The sequence below is a fragment of the Saimiri boliviensis genome, chromosome 1 (genome assembly GCF_048565385.1).
Source record: "Saimiri boliviensis isolate mSaiBol1 chromosome 1, mSaiBol1.pri, whole genome shotgun sequence".
In the NCBI taxonomy this organism is placed as follows: Eukaryota; Metazoa; Chordata; class Mammalia; order Primates; family Cebidae; genus Saimiri; species Saimiri boliviensis.
Genome location: NC_133449.1, coordinates 270,782,262 through 270,799,071, shown reverse-complemented (window position 1 = coordinate 270,799,071; position 16,810 = coordinate 270,782,262). Strand labels below are relative to the sequence as shown.

Below are 16,810 nucleotides of genomic sequence, written 5' to 3'. Positions count from 1 at the left end.
TAAGGGACTTGCCCAAGAGGGGACAATTTCTTCCTGATATAAACTCCAACAATTTTCTAGATCTCAAGAAAATGCTCTTCCCTGGGTTCATAGATAGATTTGGGCACTGATGGTACAGAGATGGCAGTCGAATCTATGGAAATAGAGGGTCTCATGTGGCGAGAGCATGTGAAAGGAGGGAAACAAAGACCAAAGACACAGGCCCATAGGATGCCAGCATTGAAGGGGCAGACGGAGGGCCAGGCACAGTGGCTCACGCCTATAATCCCAACACTTTGGGAGGCCGAGGAGGGCAGATCACGAGGTCAAGAGATTGAGACTATCCTGGCCAACATGGTGAAACTCTGTCTCTATTAAAAATACAAAAAAAAAAAAAATTAGCCGGGCATGGTGGTGCATGCCTGTAGTCCCAGCTACTCAGGAGGCTGAGGCAGGAGAATCGCTCGAACCTGGGAGGTGGAGGTTGCAGTGAGCCAAGGTCACGCCACTGCACTCCAGCCTGGCGACAGAGTGACACTCTGTTTCAAAAAAAAAAAAAGTTGGGAGGCAGATAGAAGAGGCAAAGTTCATCACTTCCAGTTCTTTATTAGGACTGAACAGAGACTAAGATTCATTCATTTATTTCACTGATTAATAGGAAAGTCAGAAATCAGATCCAAATCCCACCATTTTCCCAAAATCCACCTTTGGATACTTCATGTTTATGAATTCAAGAGTAATTTACTGAAGATTTTCTCTGAGCTAGGCCATCTACTAAGCGTCTTACACACATTATTTTATTTCTTGTCAGAGCAACCCACTTGTAAATTAAGTATCATTATTATCTCCCTAACATAGATAAGGAAATGAAGACCTGGAGAATCTAACAAGTTCCCCCAAGGTTATGTGATGAGAGCATAGCATTAATTCACACTCACCTCTTTCCCTTGCCTATGTCCCTGCTGTAACTATTATGATTGTACTAGTTAAGACAGTGGCTCTCAAACTTGAGCATGCGTCAGAACTACCTAAGGGGCTTCTGAAAACACAGTGCTGTGTGGAATCCCCTGAGTTTTTTATTCTGGAGGTAGATGGTGTCAGAAGTTTCCATTTCTTTTTTTTTTTTAGTACTTAAATTCTGGGGTACATGAGCAGAATGTGCAGGTGTGTTACACAGGTATACACGTGCCATGGTGGTTTGCTGCCTCCATCACCCTGTCATCTACATTAGGTATTTCTCCTAATGCTATCCCTCCCCTACCCCCACCACCACTGTACAAGCCCCGGTGTGTGATGTTCCCCTCCCTGTGTCCACATGATCTCATTGTTCAACTCCCACTTATGAGTGAGAACATGTAGTGTTTGGTTTTTTGGAAGCATTCCCTTTGAAAACTAGCAGAAGACAAAGTTGCCCTCTCTCACCACTTCTATTCAACATAGTATTAGAAGTTTCCATTTCTAACTAATTCCCAGGTAATGCTAATGCAGCTGGTCCAGGGACTGCCCGTTGAGAACCACTGAGTTAGGGTCAAGGCAAAACTACAGTAACAACAAAAATACTTCAAAAATAGAATGGCTGAAGTGCAATGCTTTTTTTTTTCCTCTTTCAATTACAGGCTGGTGGGATATGAGGTTATTCTAGAACCTGAGTTCCTTCCACGTTGTGGCTTGCCATCCCCTTGAGCACTGTCCTCATCAGCCTGATGGAAGCCAGGTCACTGCCTCACTTACACTGCAACCTGTGGGGGAAAAAATTGGACTAGAGCAAGCCACTTCCTGCTAAACCAGGGACATTCAAGTTGCACCCTTTCCATTCACACATATTACAAGGTGAAAACTGAATCACAAGGTTGAATAGCCACACATGCATCCAACCCACAGCTGGGAACCCGCCGTAATCGTATGCTGTCATCCACTTTTCAATTGGTAAAATAATCATCACATATAAATGAGTTAACTCATACCAAATTATTAACATTCAAATACAGCATAATGTTTCATATGGAATTTTATTAAAATATACTTTTATAATTCCATAATCTCTAAAACAGAGTGGACTCTAATCTAATCCCTGCCATATACTTCAAGCAGGGTTCTATTTCTTCCTGATATAAACTCTACCCAACAAGCTTCTCCAAGCCTTCACAACACTAAGTCTCTTTATTAGCATTATGTATGCATGCATTATAAAGATGTATGTATATACACAGACATCTGTACATATACATAGATATTGATGCAGTGAAGCCTCAATTGGTCATAAGTTGATCAAAGATTTATTGTGCTGATCTAAACTAATATTCTACCTGTTTAACACAAAGATGTTCTCTCTCTGCTGTAACTGCTGTTCCTCTCCCTCAATCCCAATCACACAGCATCTTTTCAACACCAGTGTTCTCTAATTGTCTTGTGACATCTCAGATTAGCAACCGTAACATTTCTTAAAGAGTGACGTTACATTTGCATTACACCCTACAAGCATATTGGCCATAATTCAATTTTCCATTTTAGTCAAACATCACTTTATACCTTTCCTAAGCCCATGTAAGGCTGCTATATGTCCTTTCCTATGTGTGTCATCTGGGTAAGCTTTTGTTTGAACTGTTTTTTGGTGGGAGAGGAAGTTCTTTTATTTAATTTTTTTTTTTTTTTTTTTTTTATGAGATGGAGGCTTGCTCTGTTGTCCAGAATGGAGTGCAGTGGTGTGATCTCGGCTCACCGCAACCTCCACCTTCCAGGTTCAAGCGATTCCCCTGCCTCAGCCTCACAATTAGCTGGGATTACAGGCACGCACCACCACACCGGCTAATTTTTGTATTTTAGTAGAGACAGGGTTTCACCATATTGGCCAGGATGGTCTTGATCTCCTGACCTCATGATGTGCCAACCTCAGCCTCTCAAAATGCTGGGACTACAGATGTGAGCTACAGTCTTCTTTTTAATTTATACTTCAAGTTCTGGGGTTCATGTGCAGAATGTGCAGGTTTCTTACATAGGTATACATGTGACATGGTGGTTTGCTGCACCCATCAACCCATTATCTACATTAGGTATTTCTCCTAATGCTATTCCTCCCCTAGCTCCCTACCCCCAAAGAGGCCTGGGTGTGTGATGTTCCCCTCCCTGTGTCCACGTGTTCTCATTGCTCGACTCCCACTTATGAGTGAGAACATGTGGTGTTTGGTTTTCTGTTCTTATATTGGTTTGCTGAGAATTATGGTTTCCAGCTTCATCCATGTCCTTGCAAAGGACATGAACTCATTCTTTTTTATGGCTGCATAGTATTCCATGATGTATATGTGCCACATTTTCTTTATCCAGTCTATCACTGATGGGCATTTGGGTTGGTTCCAAGTCTTTGTTATTGTGACCAGTGCTGCAATAAACATAAATGTGCATGTGTCTTGATTTGTAATCCTTTGGGTATATACCCAGTAATGGGATTGCTGGGTCAAATGTTGTTTCTAGTTCTAGATCATTGAGGAATCACCACACTGTTTTCCACAATGGTTGAACTAATTTACACTCCCACCAACAGTGTAAAAAGCGTTCCTAATTTCTCCACATCCTCTCCAGCATCTGTTTCCTGATTTTTTAATGATCGCCATTCTAACTGGCGTGAAATGGTATCTCAATGTGGTTTTAATTTACATTTCTCTAATAACCAGTAATGATGAGCTTTTTTTCATATGTTTATTGGCTGCATAAATGTCTCATTTAATTTTTATTTCAGATCAGAAGATACATGCACTTGTTATGTATTATATGTGTAATGGTAGGGGCTGGGTTTCTAGTGTACCCATCATCCCAGTGTTAGACATTGTACCCAGTAGGTGATTTTTCAACCATCATTCTCCTTCCTCCCCACTCTGGAGTCTCCAGAGTCTATTTTCCCCATTGTTATGTCCATGTGTACTTTTTGTTCAGCTCCCACTTATAAATGAGAACATGTGGTATTTGATTTTCTGTGTCTGTGTTAGTTCACTTAGGATAATGGCTTCCAGCTCCATTCATGTTGCTGCAAAGGACATGATCTCATTCTTTTTTACAACTTTGTAATATTCCGGGGTGTATATGTACCACATTTTCTTTATCCAATCAACTGTTGGTGGGCACATACGTTGGTTCCATGCCTTTGCTGTTGTGAATGGCACTGTGGTAAATATATGAATGCAGGTGTCATTCTGATACAATGATTTCTTTTCCTTTGGGTAGATGAATGAATGATTTACTGAATTGCTGGGTCGAATGGTAGTTCTCTTTTTAGTTCTCTGAGGAATTGCCATACTGTTTTCCATAGAGATTGAACTAATTTACCTTCCCACCAGCAGTGTACGAGTATTCCCTTTTCTCCACACCCTCACCAACATTGTTTGGACTGTTTTCTTTTTTTTTTTTAATTGCATTTTAGGTTTGGGGGTATATGTGAAGAACATGCAAGATTGTTGCATAGGTACACACATGGCAGTGTGATTTGCTGCCTTCCTCCCCTTCACCTATATCTGGCATTTTTCCCCATGCTATCTCTCCCCACCTCCCCACTCCCTCATCCCTCCCCCATGTCCCCCCAACAGACCCCAGTGTGTAGTGCTCCCCTCCCTGTGTCCATGTGTTCTCATTGTTCAACACCTGCCTATGAGTGAGAACATGCGGTGTTTGATTTTCTGCTCTTGTGTCCATTTGCTGAGAATGATGGTTTCCAGGTTCATCCATGTCCCTACAAAGGACACGAACTCATCATTTTTTATGGCTACATAATATTCCATGGTGTATATGTACCACATTTTCCCTGTCCAGTCTATCATCGATGGGCATTTGGGTTGGTTCCAGGTCTTTGCTATTGTAAACAGTGCTGCAATGAACATTCGTGTGCATGTGTCTTTATAGTAGAATGATTTATAATCCTTTGGATATATACCCAGTAATGGGATTGCTGGGTCAAATGGAATTTCTATTTCTAGGTCCTTAAGGAATCGCCACACTGTCTTCCACAATGGTTGAACTAATTTACACTCCCACCAACAGTGTAAAAGTGTTCCTATTTCTCCACCTCCTCTCCAGCATCTGTTGTCTCCAGATTTTTTAATCACCGCCATTCAAACTGGCGTGAGATGGTATCTCAATGTCGTTTTGATTTGCATCTCAACAATGCATATGCTTAGAAGATTCCATTTGGTCTCTAACTCAGATGGTGACTTGAGGACACACAAGAAATGGGAGCAATAGGGCAGCATTGGCTGCCTTCATAGACCACTGAACGTCTTTGTTATGCCTTTGAATTTGATTTAAAGTCAAGTTGGGAGTTGGCACATTTAGCATGTAAAAACATGCTGTGTCCCCAGGAAACCACAACACCCAGCAGGCAAAGATGCTGCCATGGTTTTGGTGTCACCCCCTATGGAGCTACATCTACAACCACAAATCCCTATGTTTATTTGCCAAGATGCTATATGTTATATCATATATATATATTTCATATATATATATATTTCTTATATATATATTTCATATATAGATATAGATATAGATCAGCTGGGCACAGTGGCTCACACCTGTAATCTCAGCCCTTTGGAAGGCCTAAGGCAGACAGATCATTTGAGGTCAGGAGTTTGAGACCAGCCCGGCCAACATGGTGAAACTCTATCTTTACCAAAAATGCACAAAAAATTAGAGCCAGGTGTGTTGGCAGTTGCCTGTAATTTCAGCTACATGGCAGGCTGAACCAGGAGAATCACTTTAACCTGGAAGGCGGAGGCAGTAGTGAGCTGAGATCATGCCACTGCACTCCAGCCTGGGTGACAAAGTGAGACTCCATCTCTAAATAAATAAATATTAAAAATCAACAGAGGAAACAGACCAAGAGCAAGAGCTCCCTCTGGCACAAAATGCTACAGGTACAGTAGTAAAAAGTCTTACCAGTCACAGGTGAGATGTGACTTTCTGAGGCAAGTGAGTAATTTTTACTTGATGGTGAATCGTTAAACGTGGACCAGATGATTAAACTTAATGGAACAGCCACATTAAACTGAAATTAGTAAAAACATGCCTCAGGCAGCCTACAACCTTTTATTTGCTGTTGTTTAACTTCTGTCTTTTACAGTAGCCATGATGGATGACATCACAAAAGAAAAAATCCAATTAAAATCTAAGTGCTCAATAAACCCCTAATGTCTGGTTTTCACCACCACTTTCACAGGCACTGATGTCTTATGTTTCCTTTTTTTCCCAAGTAAAGAACTGGCCCCAGGGGAGTTCAATGGCAGAGGAGGAAGGTGGGAAGAAAAAGCAGAGGTTTTGGGAGGTTTCCACTCCTTGTACTCTGACAGACCCAAAAAACGCACTTTAGAGGGAGGAAGCGGGAGGAGGTTAAATTGCTTTTTTACCAGACAATGCAAAGAGAAGAGATGCGTTTTCCCACTAGTTTTCAAATATTGATAAATCTGAACTGTAATCTGCAAAGCAATCCTAGCCCACACTCCTCTTTGACGTTTCCTCTGCCCTTTTACATCGTCTCGGGTGTTTGTTCTGTAAGTCATCGAAATGGTCTCTCCTGACAGCTAAAAATAAGTTTCTGATTACTTTTACCTGAATAAATCTTGTGCGCAGATGTGGAATTCACCTATTAAGTGTGCAACAATTACATATTGAAACCGATGAAAGAACTGGTGGAGGAGCGTGTATAATCTAGTGGAATACAGAATATAATAAATCACATGTAAAGACACCAATTGCCCCCCTCTTCCCCACCCCCGCCCCGACTAAAGAATACTGGCTTTTGATCAGAGATTTTACCTTAGAGATACCATGTGTCTGTAAAACTGCATTTTCAAAGTCTCCTAAACAAAGTTCTCAAAGTCAAAATAGGAGCAAAAACATGCTGATTATGAACTAAGAGTTAATAACAGTAGCACTCTCTTAAATTTGGGAGGCACTTTGTAATTTATGAGACACATACCATGCTTTTATTGCATGTTTACATGGTGGTTAATGTACTATTTGCATGTGGTCTTCAATTAGATCTTCACAACAGCCTCTCTGTGTAGCTCTTATTACCCTCAATTTGCAGATAAGGATTCTGGCTGAGGGAGGTTAATTGACTCTGCTGTGGCGTTACACTTGCCGAGAGTGAAAAGGAATGAACATGGCTCACGCCTAGGACCGTGCCCCCCGTACTGTGCCAGGCTGCTGACCACAGCTGCCCTAGAGCAAGGATCCGCCAGGCAGTGACATAGGTTTCCTTACTCATGGGTTAATGAAATCGCTTTTTAAGAGCCTCTTCAGTCATTCGAATTTGACAATGGAGAGTTAAACTTTCCCCAGTGGCTCTTTCTGTGGCATCATGGTTTCAACATTTCCTTAGCATATCCCATTACTCAAATCATGGGATGCTCTTGTTTTACATTTCTGATTGCATTTATCTCACTTCTAAGCAATTTCCTCCCCATTCGAATTTATCTTCCATTATTTCTGCCAAATTGCTTTCAAGGCTACTAATTATATGAATAATATTATCTTCCCCAAATGCCACAATTAACTCGCTTTAGCTGTGTTACATTAGACACAGTTTGTCTACCTCTAAAAAGGAGAAAGTTGCACCACACAATCTATAAAGCCTCTTCCTGTGCTCAAGTGTTAATCTTCAGACTCTCTCACGTGAGCTGTGTGATTTTGGAAACAGCACACACCGGATTCTCAGTTTTCTTGACTCTACAATGATGGATTTTAAATTAGTTCATGTTTCCCAAAGTATCTTTTTTGGAAAACTGGTATGGGGGATATCAATGTAAGTTACATCCAAAAAGGATTATTTAAACAAGAAAGTTAGGGAAAACTAGATTACACCAAATCAAATATAGTTTCAAACTGCAGACACTCAGAGCCTTTTGACATGTTAACCATGACTCCAAGAAAGGGGCCGTAAAGAAAGTCTTCTTTCCCTCAGCGCTTCCTGTAAGTGATATTCAGTGGAATACTTTTAGACTAGGTTAGATTATTTTTAAAGTGTCTTTTTGCCCTAAGAGTCTATTTTCATATGTGTAATGCTTCTCCGAGCACTTTGTGCAGTGTATAAATCAACAGGAGAAAGGCTTGGCGTCGCGGTTCCGCTGTTCTTGTTGTCGTTCGTAGCATGCCCGTACTCTGTTAAGACAGAATCGAAACAAGGTAGAGAGTAGCAGCCTTCCCACTAAGACTGACTTCTCTATATACCATGGATGCTTATAATGCTGGGGGTTTATAAATAGTCCTCCTTAATAAACAAGGCTTTTTGAAAATTTGCAAATAGGGTCCGATTATCTGAAGACCTACAAACCTAATTTTATATATATATACATACACACACATATCCTATCCTATGTGTATATATATATATAGAAAATTATATATATATATTATATATATAGGGCAGGATATATAATATATAGAGAAAATTATATATATAAAATATATATAGAAAATTATGTATATATTATATATCCTGTCCCATATATAGATAATATAGATAATGTGTATATATAATTTTCTATATAGAGATAGATAGGATATACATATATCCTAATTATAAATGTGTGTGTATATATATATATCTTATAGACCTATAGTTAGGTCTAAGTACCATCTAAAGGTATCATCTAACATTTTACTGGGTGAGAAAAAGGGAAGTTAGGAAACATTAGAAACTCAACACTGTGGATATAATCTTTGGGACAGGAAACATGGACTACTTATCCAAGTTAGGATTCTCATCTTCTATTTCCATAGTATCCTCAGAATTCACTTAATTTCACCCTTTACCTGGACCCACATTATTGACAGTTAGTCATCAGAGTCTCTGCTTGATTACCTTTAGGAGCAGGGAACTCACTACCTCATAAGACAGACTGTTTCAATTTTAGGTTGACTCTAATTATTAGAAGGTCCTTTCCTATCTTATACTAAAATCTGAATGTGAAATGTTATTGTTTCAAGTGACCTGTAAATTATCTAGTCAGGTGATTTTCAAGGTATTGCCCATGGCAGCCCTTAGGATATTTCTCAAATGTTTCGAGATGAATTTCATAAATAAATAAACATCACATCTTCCCAGAAAAAATGATTATAATCTCCAAGACTCAAGGGGGTTGCCAAGCTTCCCTAAATTCACCAAGATAATAAATGTAAGGTAGAAACAGTACATACCCAAGTCTCTCTGATTCAAAAACAAAGTCCTTTTCTCAATAGGATATTGCTTCTCTAATATGTTTGTGTACATACAAGTGAGGGCGAGAGTGTATTACTGGAATGTGAAAGCTGAGGTGAAAATAGGAAAATAGTGAAAAGAGTTTCATTCCAGCCAGCCTAATATGTCCTCGGCTACCTTACTATTGCTCTTGCCTTTTGTTTTCCCCTCTTCAAAATAAAGATTACTAAATTTTCTCCAAAACTCTGACCCAGTTCTGGAAAATGCTCTGGTTGTAAGGACACATGTTCATTAATGAAAGAATTTACCATTGAGAGGTTATATAAATGGTAAAAAGAGAAAAACCTGCAAGCCTTAGAAATAATTGAATAAAAGTTAACATAGCATGCACCAAAAAGACAAAAACAGTTTAGGACCACATGCTTGACTTTTACTTTCTTTAATTTTTTTTTTTTTCTACACTAGTTACATTCAGACCAGGATAGAGGAGATGGATCACTTAAATATATCCTTTCAGGAGATGGAGCAGGAGATCTCTTCATTATTAATGAAAACACAGGCGACATACAGGCCACCAAGAGGCTGGACAGGGAAGAAAAACCTGTTTACATCCTTCGAGCTCAAGCTATAAACAGAAGGACAGGGAGACCCGTGGAGCCCGAGTCTGAATTCATCATCAAGATCCATGACATCAACGACAATGAGCCGATATTCACCAAGGAGGTTTACACAGCCACCGTCCCTGAAATGTCTGATGTCGGTGAGTGAGATGTGACTTCAGCCAAAAACTGGCTCTCCCCTAGTGCGTCCGCTGACTAAGGAATCCCATGAGCTTGGAGTACTGAGCTGAATGAATTCAGACGCTCACCTCTTCAATCCATGTATGTCCTAATACATGGGTGGAGAAAAGGGCATTTTTCCTTTTTCCTGTTTCCTAATGTTACAGTGAGTGCATATGTTTCCTAGTAGTACTCTAGTCTCATTTTATTTTTTTTTTCTTTTTTTAAATTATACTCTTTCTGGGATACATGTGCAGATCATGGTCTTACATAGGTATACACACACCATGGTGGTTTGCTGCATCCATCCCATCATCAAAAAATTAGGTATTTCTCCTAATGTTATCCCTCCCCAATTCCCCACCCCCTGTTAATACTACCCTATCTCCCCCACCCCCCAACAGGCCCCAGTGTGTGATGTTCCCCTTCCTGTGTCCACGTGTTCTCATTGTTCAACACCCGCCTATGAGTGAGAACATGCAGTGTTTAGTTTTCTGTTCTTGTATACGTTTGCTGAGAATGATGATTTCCAGTTTCATCCATGTCCCTGCAAAGGACATGAACTCATCCTTTTTATGGCTGCATAGTATTCCATGGTGTACATGTGCCACATTTTCTTTATCCAGTCTATCATTGATGGGCATTGGGTTGGCTCCAAGTCTTTGCTGTTGTAGGCACTGCAGCAATAATCATACATGTGCATGTGTCTTTACAGTAGAATGACTTATAATCCTTTGGATATATACCCAGTAATAGGATTGCTGCATCAAATGGTATTTCTATTTTTTAATTTTTAAAACCACATCTCCTCTAAAGAGATTCTGAAAAGTGGCAGGGTGGGAGCAGGAGGTTGGAAGAGAGACCATATCCTTTCTCTCCCATCCTCAACGCCCATTCTCTTTCTTGGGCTGAAAGGCAGCAACCTTCTCCACTTCTCTTAGCCCACATTGGTGTTAGGGTCCAAGTAACAACTTCACAGATAGAAAATAAAAGCTTATATTTATAATCCAGTCTCAAAAGTAGTGATGGTTGCTTTAAGTAACTAGGAACTGTATATCTGGAAAAGAGATTCAAAGACCATTTTTTAATCCATAAACAATAGGAAGACTATGTCTATGGAGAGGACCCTTTATTACCTGGTGGAAATGAAGAGACTTTCATGACATACATAGAGTGAATTAATACTTTATACACAATTCCACTACTTGTTTTAAATAAGTAGTGGATTTAATTTGTTTAAATTAGGAGAAGTAAACAGGATTTAAATTAAGAAAAAGAATTCTACTGACATCACTCTTAGCCACATTGAAGTAATTCATGGGAGACAGTGACAAATTTTAAACTACTTACATAAAGAACTATTTTTATTTTCACTCTGTCAAATTCAAAACAGCTGAAATTACATAACTTTATTATGCCAGTTAGATATCAGAGACATGGTAGTTCACAGATCCAAGACATAGAAAATAACCAATCCATGGAAATCATTGTAAAACATCTACATTTTTCTTATGAAGAAATTGCTTATCTCATTATGCAAAGCCACTTGGTTTTGTTACAAAAATTGCAAGCCTCACAAAGCAAAGAGAGAGATGATTGGATTTTGTTCTTCTTCTTCTTCACTGGTTATAGCAGCAATAGCATGGCATTCTTTAAAGAGGAAAATTTGTTAGGAAAAAAATTTCTCCTTTCCTTGGTAAAAGGCAGAAGAATTTATGAAGAATAGTCTCTTAAACAGCACTGTTCAGGGCAACTGAAACCGGATATGCAGGTATTGCACTGCACAATTCTAAGGAGTGCCATTCACTTTTGAAGCCATTATAGAATTAAATTTGTGTTACAAACATTTAGGGGTAGTTGACAGTAACACATCTTGAGGGTCAAAAAAGGCTTTTTTCAATTTGCACACAGTCACAGTTAAGCCGATAGTCATCATTCTTAATTGATATGTCATTATTGTGACTATAGAAAGGCATCTTCAAGAAATTACATAAAGGTAGTGGGACAACAGCGTGGGAGCAAAAACGGACTTCAGTATCAAACAGAACTGAATTTGAAACCCTCTCCACTACAGCCAGTACTGTGGCCTTGGGCAAACTATTTGATTTCTCTGATCCTCCAGTTCTGTATCTTGAAAAAATAAATAATAAATGTCAACTCCTAAGGGCTATCATGAGGATTAGATGAGAAAACAGGTGCAGAGCCCCTAGTACAAAATCTAACAACAAGCAGACGTTTATAATGTCCAGATATCATATTCTAAAAGCCATCAAATTTTGTGTTAATGTTAAATAAGAACTTGAGTGTTTGTTGACTTCGCTCTCACTCTAAAAATGGTAAGATGTTCTCATTCTCCCCGCCTCCCTTGACAAATTGCAAGGGCAGGTCCTCTGTTTTGTGCATCATCAATATACATTCAGGATAGCCAACCCTAACATATTACAATGTATTTGTTCAATAAGTGAAATTGGCTAGCTATTACAAAAGCAATGTAGAACTCCTAACATTCCCTAGATGTAACTTCCCTTCCCCTTTCATGGAAAGGGAAACTCCCACAGTATGCTTACTGGTTATCTGACACAAATAACAAAAAAAAACAGCCATTAAGTGATCTTAATCAGAGACGCTTATCCTTTTGGGAAGTCATAGAGCCCTTTGAGAATCATATAAAATCTATGGACCTTCTCTTCAGTGAAATAGGCATGTAGGCATACACGTGAAAATTTATGTGGAATTTCAGGGGGTTAGGAATACTTTGAAGATTTTTAGGCGACTGTGGTCTCTAAAATAAGAATACTGATCTGAAATGTAATAGCCTTCTTTGTATATACAATTTAATTATAATAACCTTTTGGAATTACAGATTCCAGATGTTTGTGCTCTGCTGTTTCAATTCATTGATTCTTTATGTAATCCGTAACTACAGCTTTTAAGGTTCAAGGTCTTTCAACCATTTAGAATTGTCAGATAGATTTATCATTTAGGATGCTTTTACTGGTAAATAACAGGAAACCCAACCCACACTAGTTTAAACAACAACAAATAAGTATTTATTGGTCACGTCACTTAAGTCCAAAAGTAAAATGGGCTTTGGACAGGATTTGATCTGAGTTCTAGCTGTTTTTCTGTAATTTTCTATTCTGTTCAACTTTGTCCTTGGGCTGGCATTTCTAAGAGCACAAAATAGCTGCTGCAAATGTTTATCAGCACTTTAGAGTCCAAGAATTTCCAGCAAAACCATGAGTGGCCCCTGATTGGACAACTCCTAAACTAATTCCTGTGGACAAAGGAAGCAAGATGCTGATTGACTGTCCTGGATAACTTGAAAGAATCACTAAAGCAAGAGTCCAGTCAAATCCTGCCATTGGAAATGGGCTAGAATCAGTTCCACCTGAAGTCATGATCACTCCCATGCTTCTCTGTAATCTAATTCTTAAAATATTTATAAATGTTGATTGTATTTCTTTAAAGAATCCAGTTCTTTTTCTCCTAGCATCCTATCAAAGTTCTCCACTCCTCAGCATGATATTTCCATACAAAATTCAGATTGTGTGGTTTTTAAAGTGTGTGTCAAAGATTGATATGAGCTCTTGATGTGTTTTCATTTTATGTTTCTGTCATTACAGGTACATTTGTTGTCCAAGTCACTGCAACGGATGCAGATGATCCAACATATGGGAACAGTGCTAAAGTTGTGTACAGTATTCTACAGGGACAACCCTATTTTTCAGTTGAATCAGAAACAGGTTAGACTTTTTTATCTTTCTTTTTACAATCCATAATTTTAATTGGCATGCTCAGCTGAGCTAGTGTATTTTTTAATAAAAATAATCAGTGTGATTGGATTTTCTTACATTCATCTACCAAATGCTAATGATACATTTATAAACATGACATCTGAATCATTTTAATCAAAAAAATCTGACAGTGAATCTTTCACTCACCCTTTATATGGAGTAGATTGAGAGAAATTGTGCATTGCCTTAGTTTTCTTCCAGTTTGGGGCAAAGTTAAAAGGTCAACCCCTTTTTTGATAGCTATTGGCCTGTTGACAGATATTCCAAATCTTTTTTTCTAAATAGTTAGTAGGATTGTGTCTCTCTATTCTGCTCTGAAACTAGATGTGGCCATGCAATTTACGATGGTGATACAAGTCACTGCTTAGTAAAATTTTCAATCTGCCACATTCCTGTCCCTTGCCACAGTGATCAAGAAAACCACTGTTGAGTTGTAGTCTATGGCCTGAATGTCTGAGTGGCATGGTGAGCAGAGCTGCCTGCTTACCTGCTGGAAGCACAAGGAAAAAATAAACTTTACTTGCATGAAGCCACTAAGATTTTGTATTGTTTGTTGTCACATCATTGTCTAGCCCTCTAACTGATGCAGTCCTAATCAAAGTGAAATGCCATCTGGAATGCTTTTGTCAACATCTTATTTTTCTGTTTTCTGTACTTTCTCCACAAAGTAGCATCCTATCTTATAGTGATTTGTTTTTAGCAAATATGATTTTACAGTCTAGTAAATTCTATACTTTTTTATCATAATGAGTCAATTTCCTTTTATGCCTTTTTTAAAACATCCATTATTCTCAGTAGAAAGCAAAACCTCTCTAGGTTCCCACATCCACTTGGAAATCTCCATGTTAAGTGGTGCGATGAACTTGGAAAGAACCCCAAGGAGAAAGAAAATGTTGAGTTGAAAAACAATGAGGATGAAAAATTAGAATTATTCAACTGAAAGGACAAAAGGCTAAGGTGATCTCCTGTATTTAAATAGAGAAGTACTGTTATTTGGAGAACAGAAAGCAGCTGCACTTTCACTGAAGCCAGGACTATAGGAATAAAATTGACCTGTTGTCTGAGATATTCTTGTTAAAAATTTTAAAAAGCTATTTTTGCTTCATTAGCTGTTAAGCACTAGACTGTGCTTCTGCAGAAGGTTATAAAGACTTCTCTAGTGAAATTTGAAAGCAAGTTAATTTAAGCATAAACCTTACATAGAAACTGGGCAAACAGTTAGAAGTTCTTTCACTATTTTATAACTACCTAACAAAATTAACCTAACTTAAAAATTCTGATTGCAATTGGGGTCAGTAGAACTAAAGTTCATGTCGGCTTTAGGAATTCTAAAAGGCTGAAAGACCTTGAATCTTAATTCCAAAATTCTCTAGGATCATACAAGCTGATCATTGTGAGAGAACTGGTGTTATATTTTCCAAAGACCATAATTTTCTAATTTAGAAAATCCTCAGAGCATTCATTATGGTAGGTATATTTGAGGGATAATTAGCCAATCCATAATGGGAAACTCAAGAGTCAGTTCAAATATGTGGCTTTCCTAAGAATTTCCTCATAATTCACCTAAATGTCTTTTATCAAGCAGCTATTGTAGTATACCTTTATACCACAAGCCATTTTAGATTTTGCTGTGTCATCTTATAACACTTTACATCCATAATGTAATTATAATATTGAGTGTCTTATAACCCTTAATAATCTATACTGTTGCAGCATCTAACTTGTACCTATTTTTATTATCCTCGTATTACAGGCTTTTTTAAATGTATCTATCTCCCCTGTGTGTGGTTGTAATATCCTTGAGGATAAAGACTGCATGTAATTATTTTTATATCACCATGACATCTGCACAATGTTTTGCGTATTGTGGGTGACAGTTTATGATTGTTTGCATAAATAAATGATTCCATAAAGTATTCTTAATACATCCTTTTGACTCTTAAATTTCACATCCACAGGTATTATCAAGACAGCTTTGCTCAACATGGATAGAGAAAACAGGGAGCAGTATCAAGTGGTGATTCAAGCCAAGGATATGGGCGGCCAGATGGGAGGACTATCTGGGACCACCACAGTCAACATCACACTGACTGATGTCAACGACAACCCTCCCCGATTCCCGCAGAGTAGGCACATTTGATTGAATGAGTGTCTTTAATGCGCTTTTATAAAACTTGAACTTTAAGAATTTTTATTTTCTATTGTCATCAGTATTGTCAAAGTTAGTGGACTTAAGAAGAACTGGCCCTTTTATTAAAAAATGAGTTGCCAACATGGCATGCACTCCAGAAATGTGAACATTTACATTCCTCTATTGGTAATAAGCTGAGTGATTTCTGCTGTTGTTATAAAGGCAACGTCATTGTTTCATTTTTCCTTATTAAGAAAGCTACCACAGACATAAATCTGCTCATGCAGAACATATGTATACAAGCATGCTGCAATTTGTTAGGAAAAATTTGACTTTATGTTCTGTGAATTTAATCAGGCATGTAATCTCTTTTAAATCCTCACAAAGCTTTGTAAGGGGAGGATTTATCATTTTACTGTTTCTAAAAATATAACTGTGGAAGTAACTAGGTACTTAATCCATTTGTAATCATAAATCGTTTTCTACATTATGGTTAGTTGAGATACCGAAAGTTGTCTCCAAAATCGTTAACTCTCATGATTAGATAAGAAGAAAGAAGGGAAAAAACAACATCCATGAATACCAGTGTGGTTTCAGGAGTATGCTAAAAACTCTCACATAGAGCTACCCAACAAGGAACTGGTTTTAATGTAACTTTTCTTCTAGGAACAAAATCCCTTTGAAACCATCATCTCCTACAAAAGCTAGCTCAATTATACAGAAAACCCACTCTTTCTATCACGGCATTTTTAAAAAACTAATCAGCTAATATGGGCTTCCTTTAGAATAGAAATATACATGGATCAACAGGAAGTAGTTTTATTTTGTTTATTTTTTCAAGTTTTTCATCAGTTAGGTAAATGCAAAAAGATCAGAGTTAATTAAGGAATATCTGATATAACAAATAGAAGAAAGGTTCTGTGAGGCCTGGAATTTTCCTTACAGA

At 38.1% G+C, this 16,810-nt stretch overlaps 1 protein-coding gene across 2 annotated transcripts in view; it reads left to right on the top strand.

Annotated features, from left to right (window-relative positions):
- The window catches only part of CDH6 (cadherin 6), a 151,498-nt gene that overhangs the window by 108,010 nt on the left and 26,678 nt on the right, over window positions 1-16,810 (top strand). For both annotated transcript variants that reach the window (XM_003936203.4, XM_074386910.1), the window contains exons 3-5: window positions 9,623-9,917; window positions 13,563-13,682; window positions 15,692-15,859. In XM_003936203.4, the coding sequence (XP_003936252.3) occupies window positions 9,623-9,917; window positions 13,563-13,682; window positions 15,692-15,859 (583 nt within the window). The remainder of the gene's footprint in view (window positions 1-9,622; window positions 9,918-13,562; window positions 13,683-15,691; window positions 15,860-16,810) is intronic.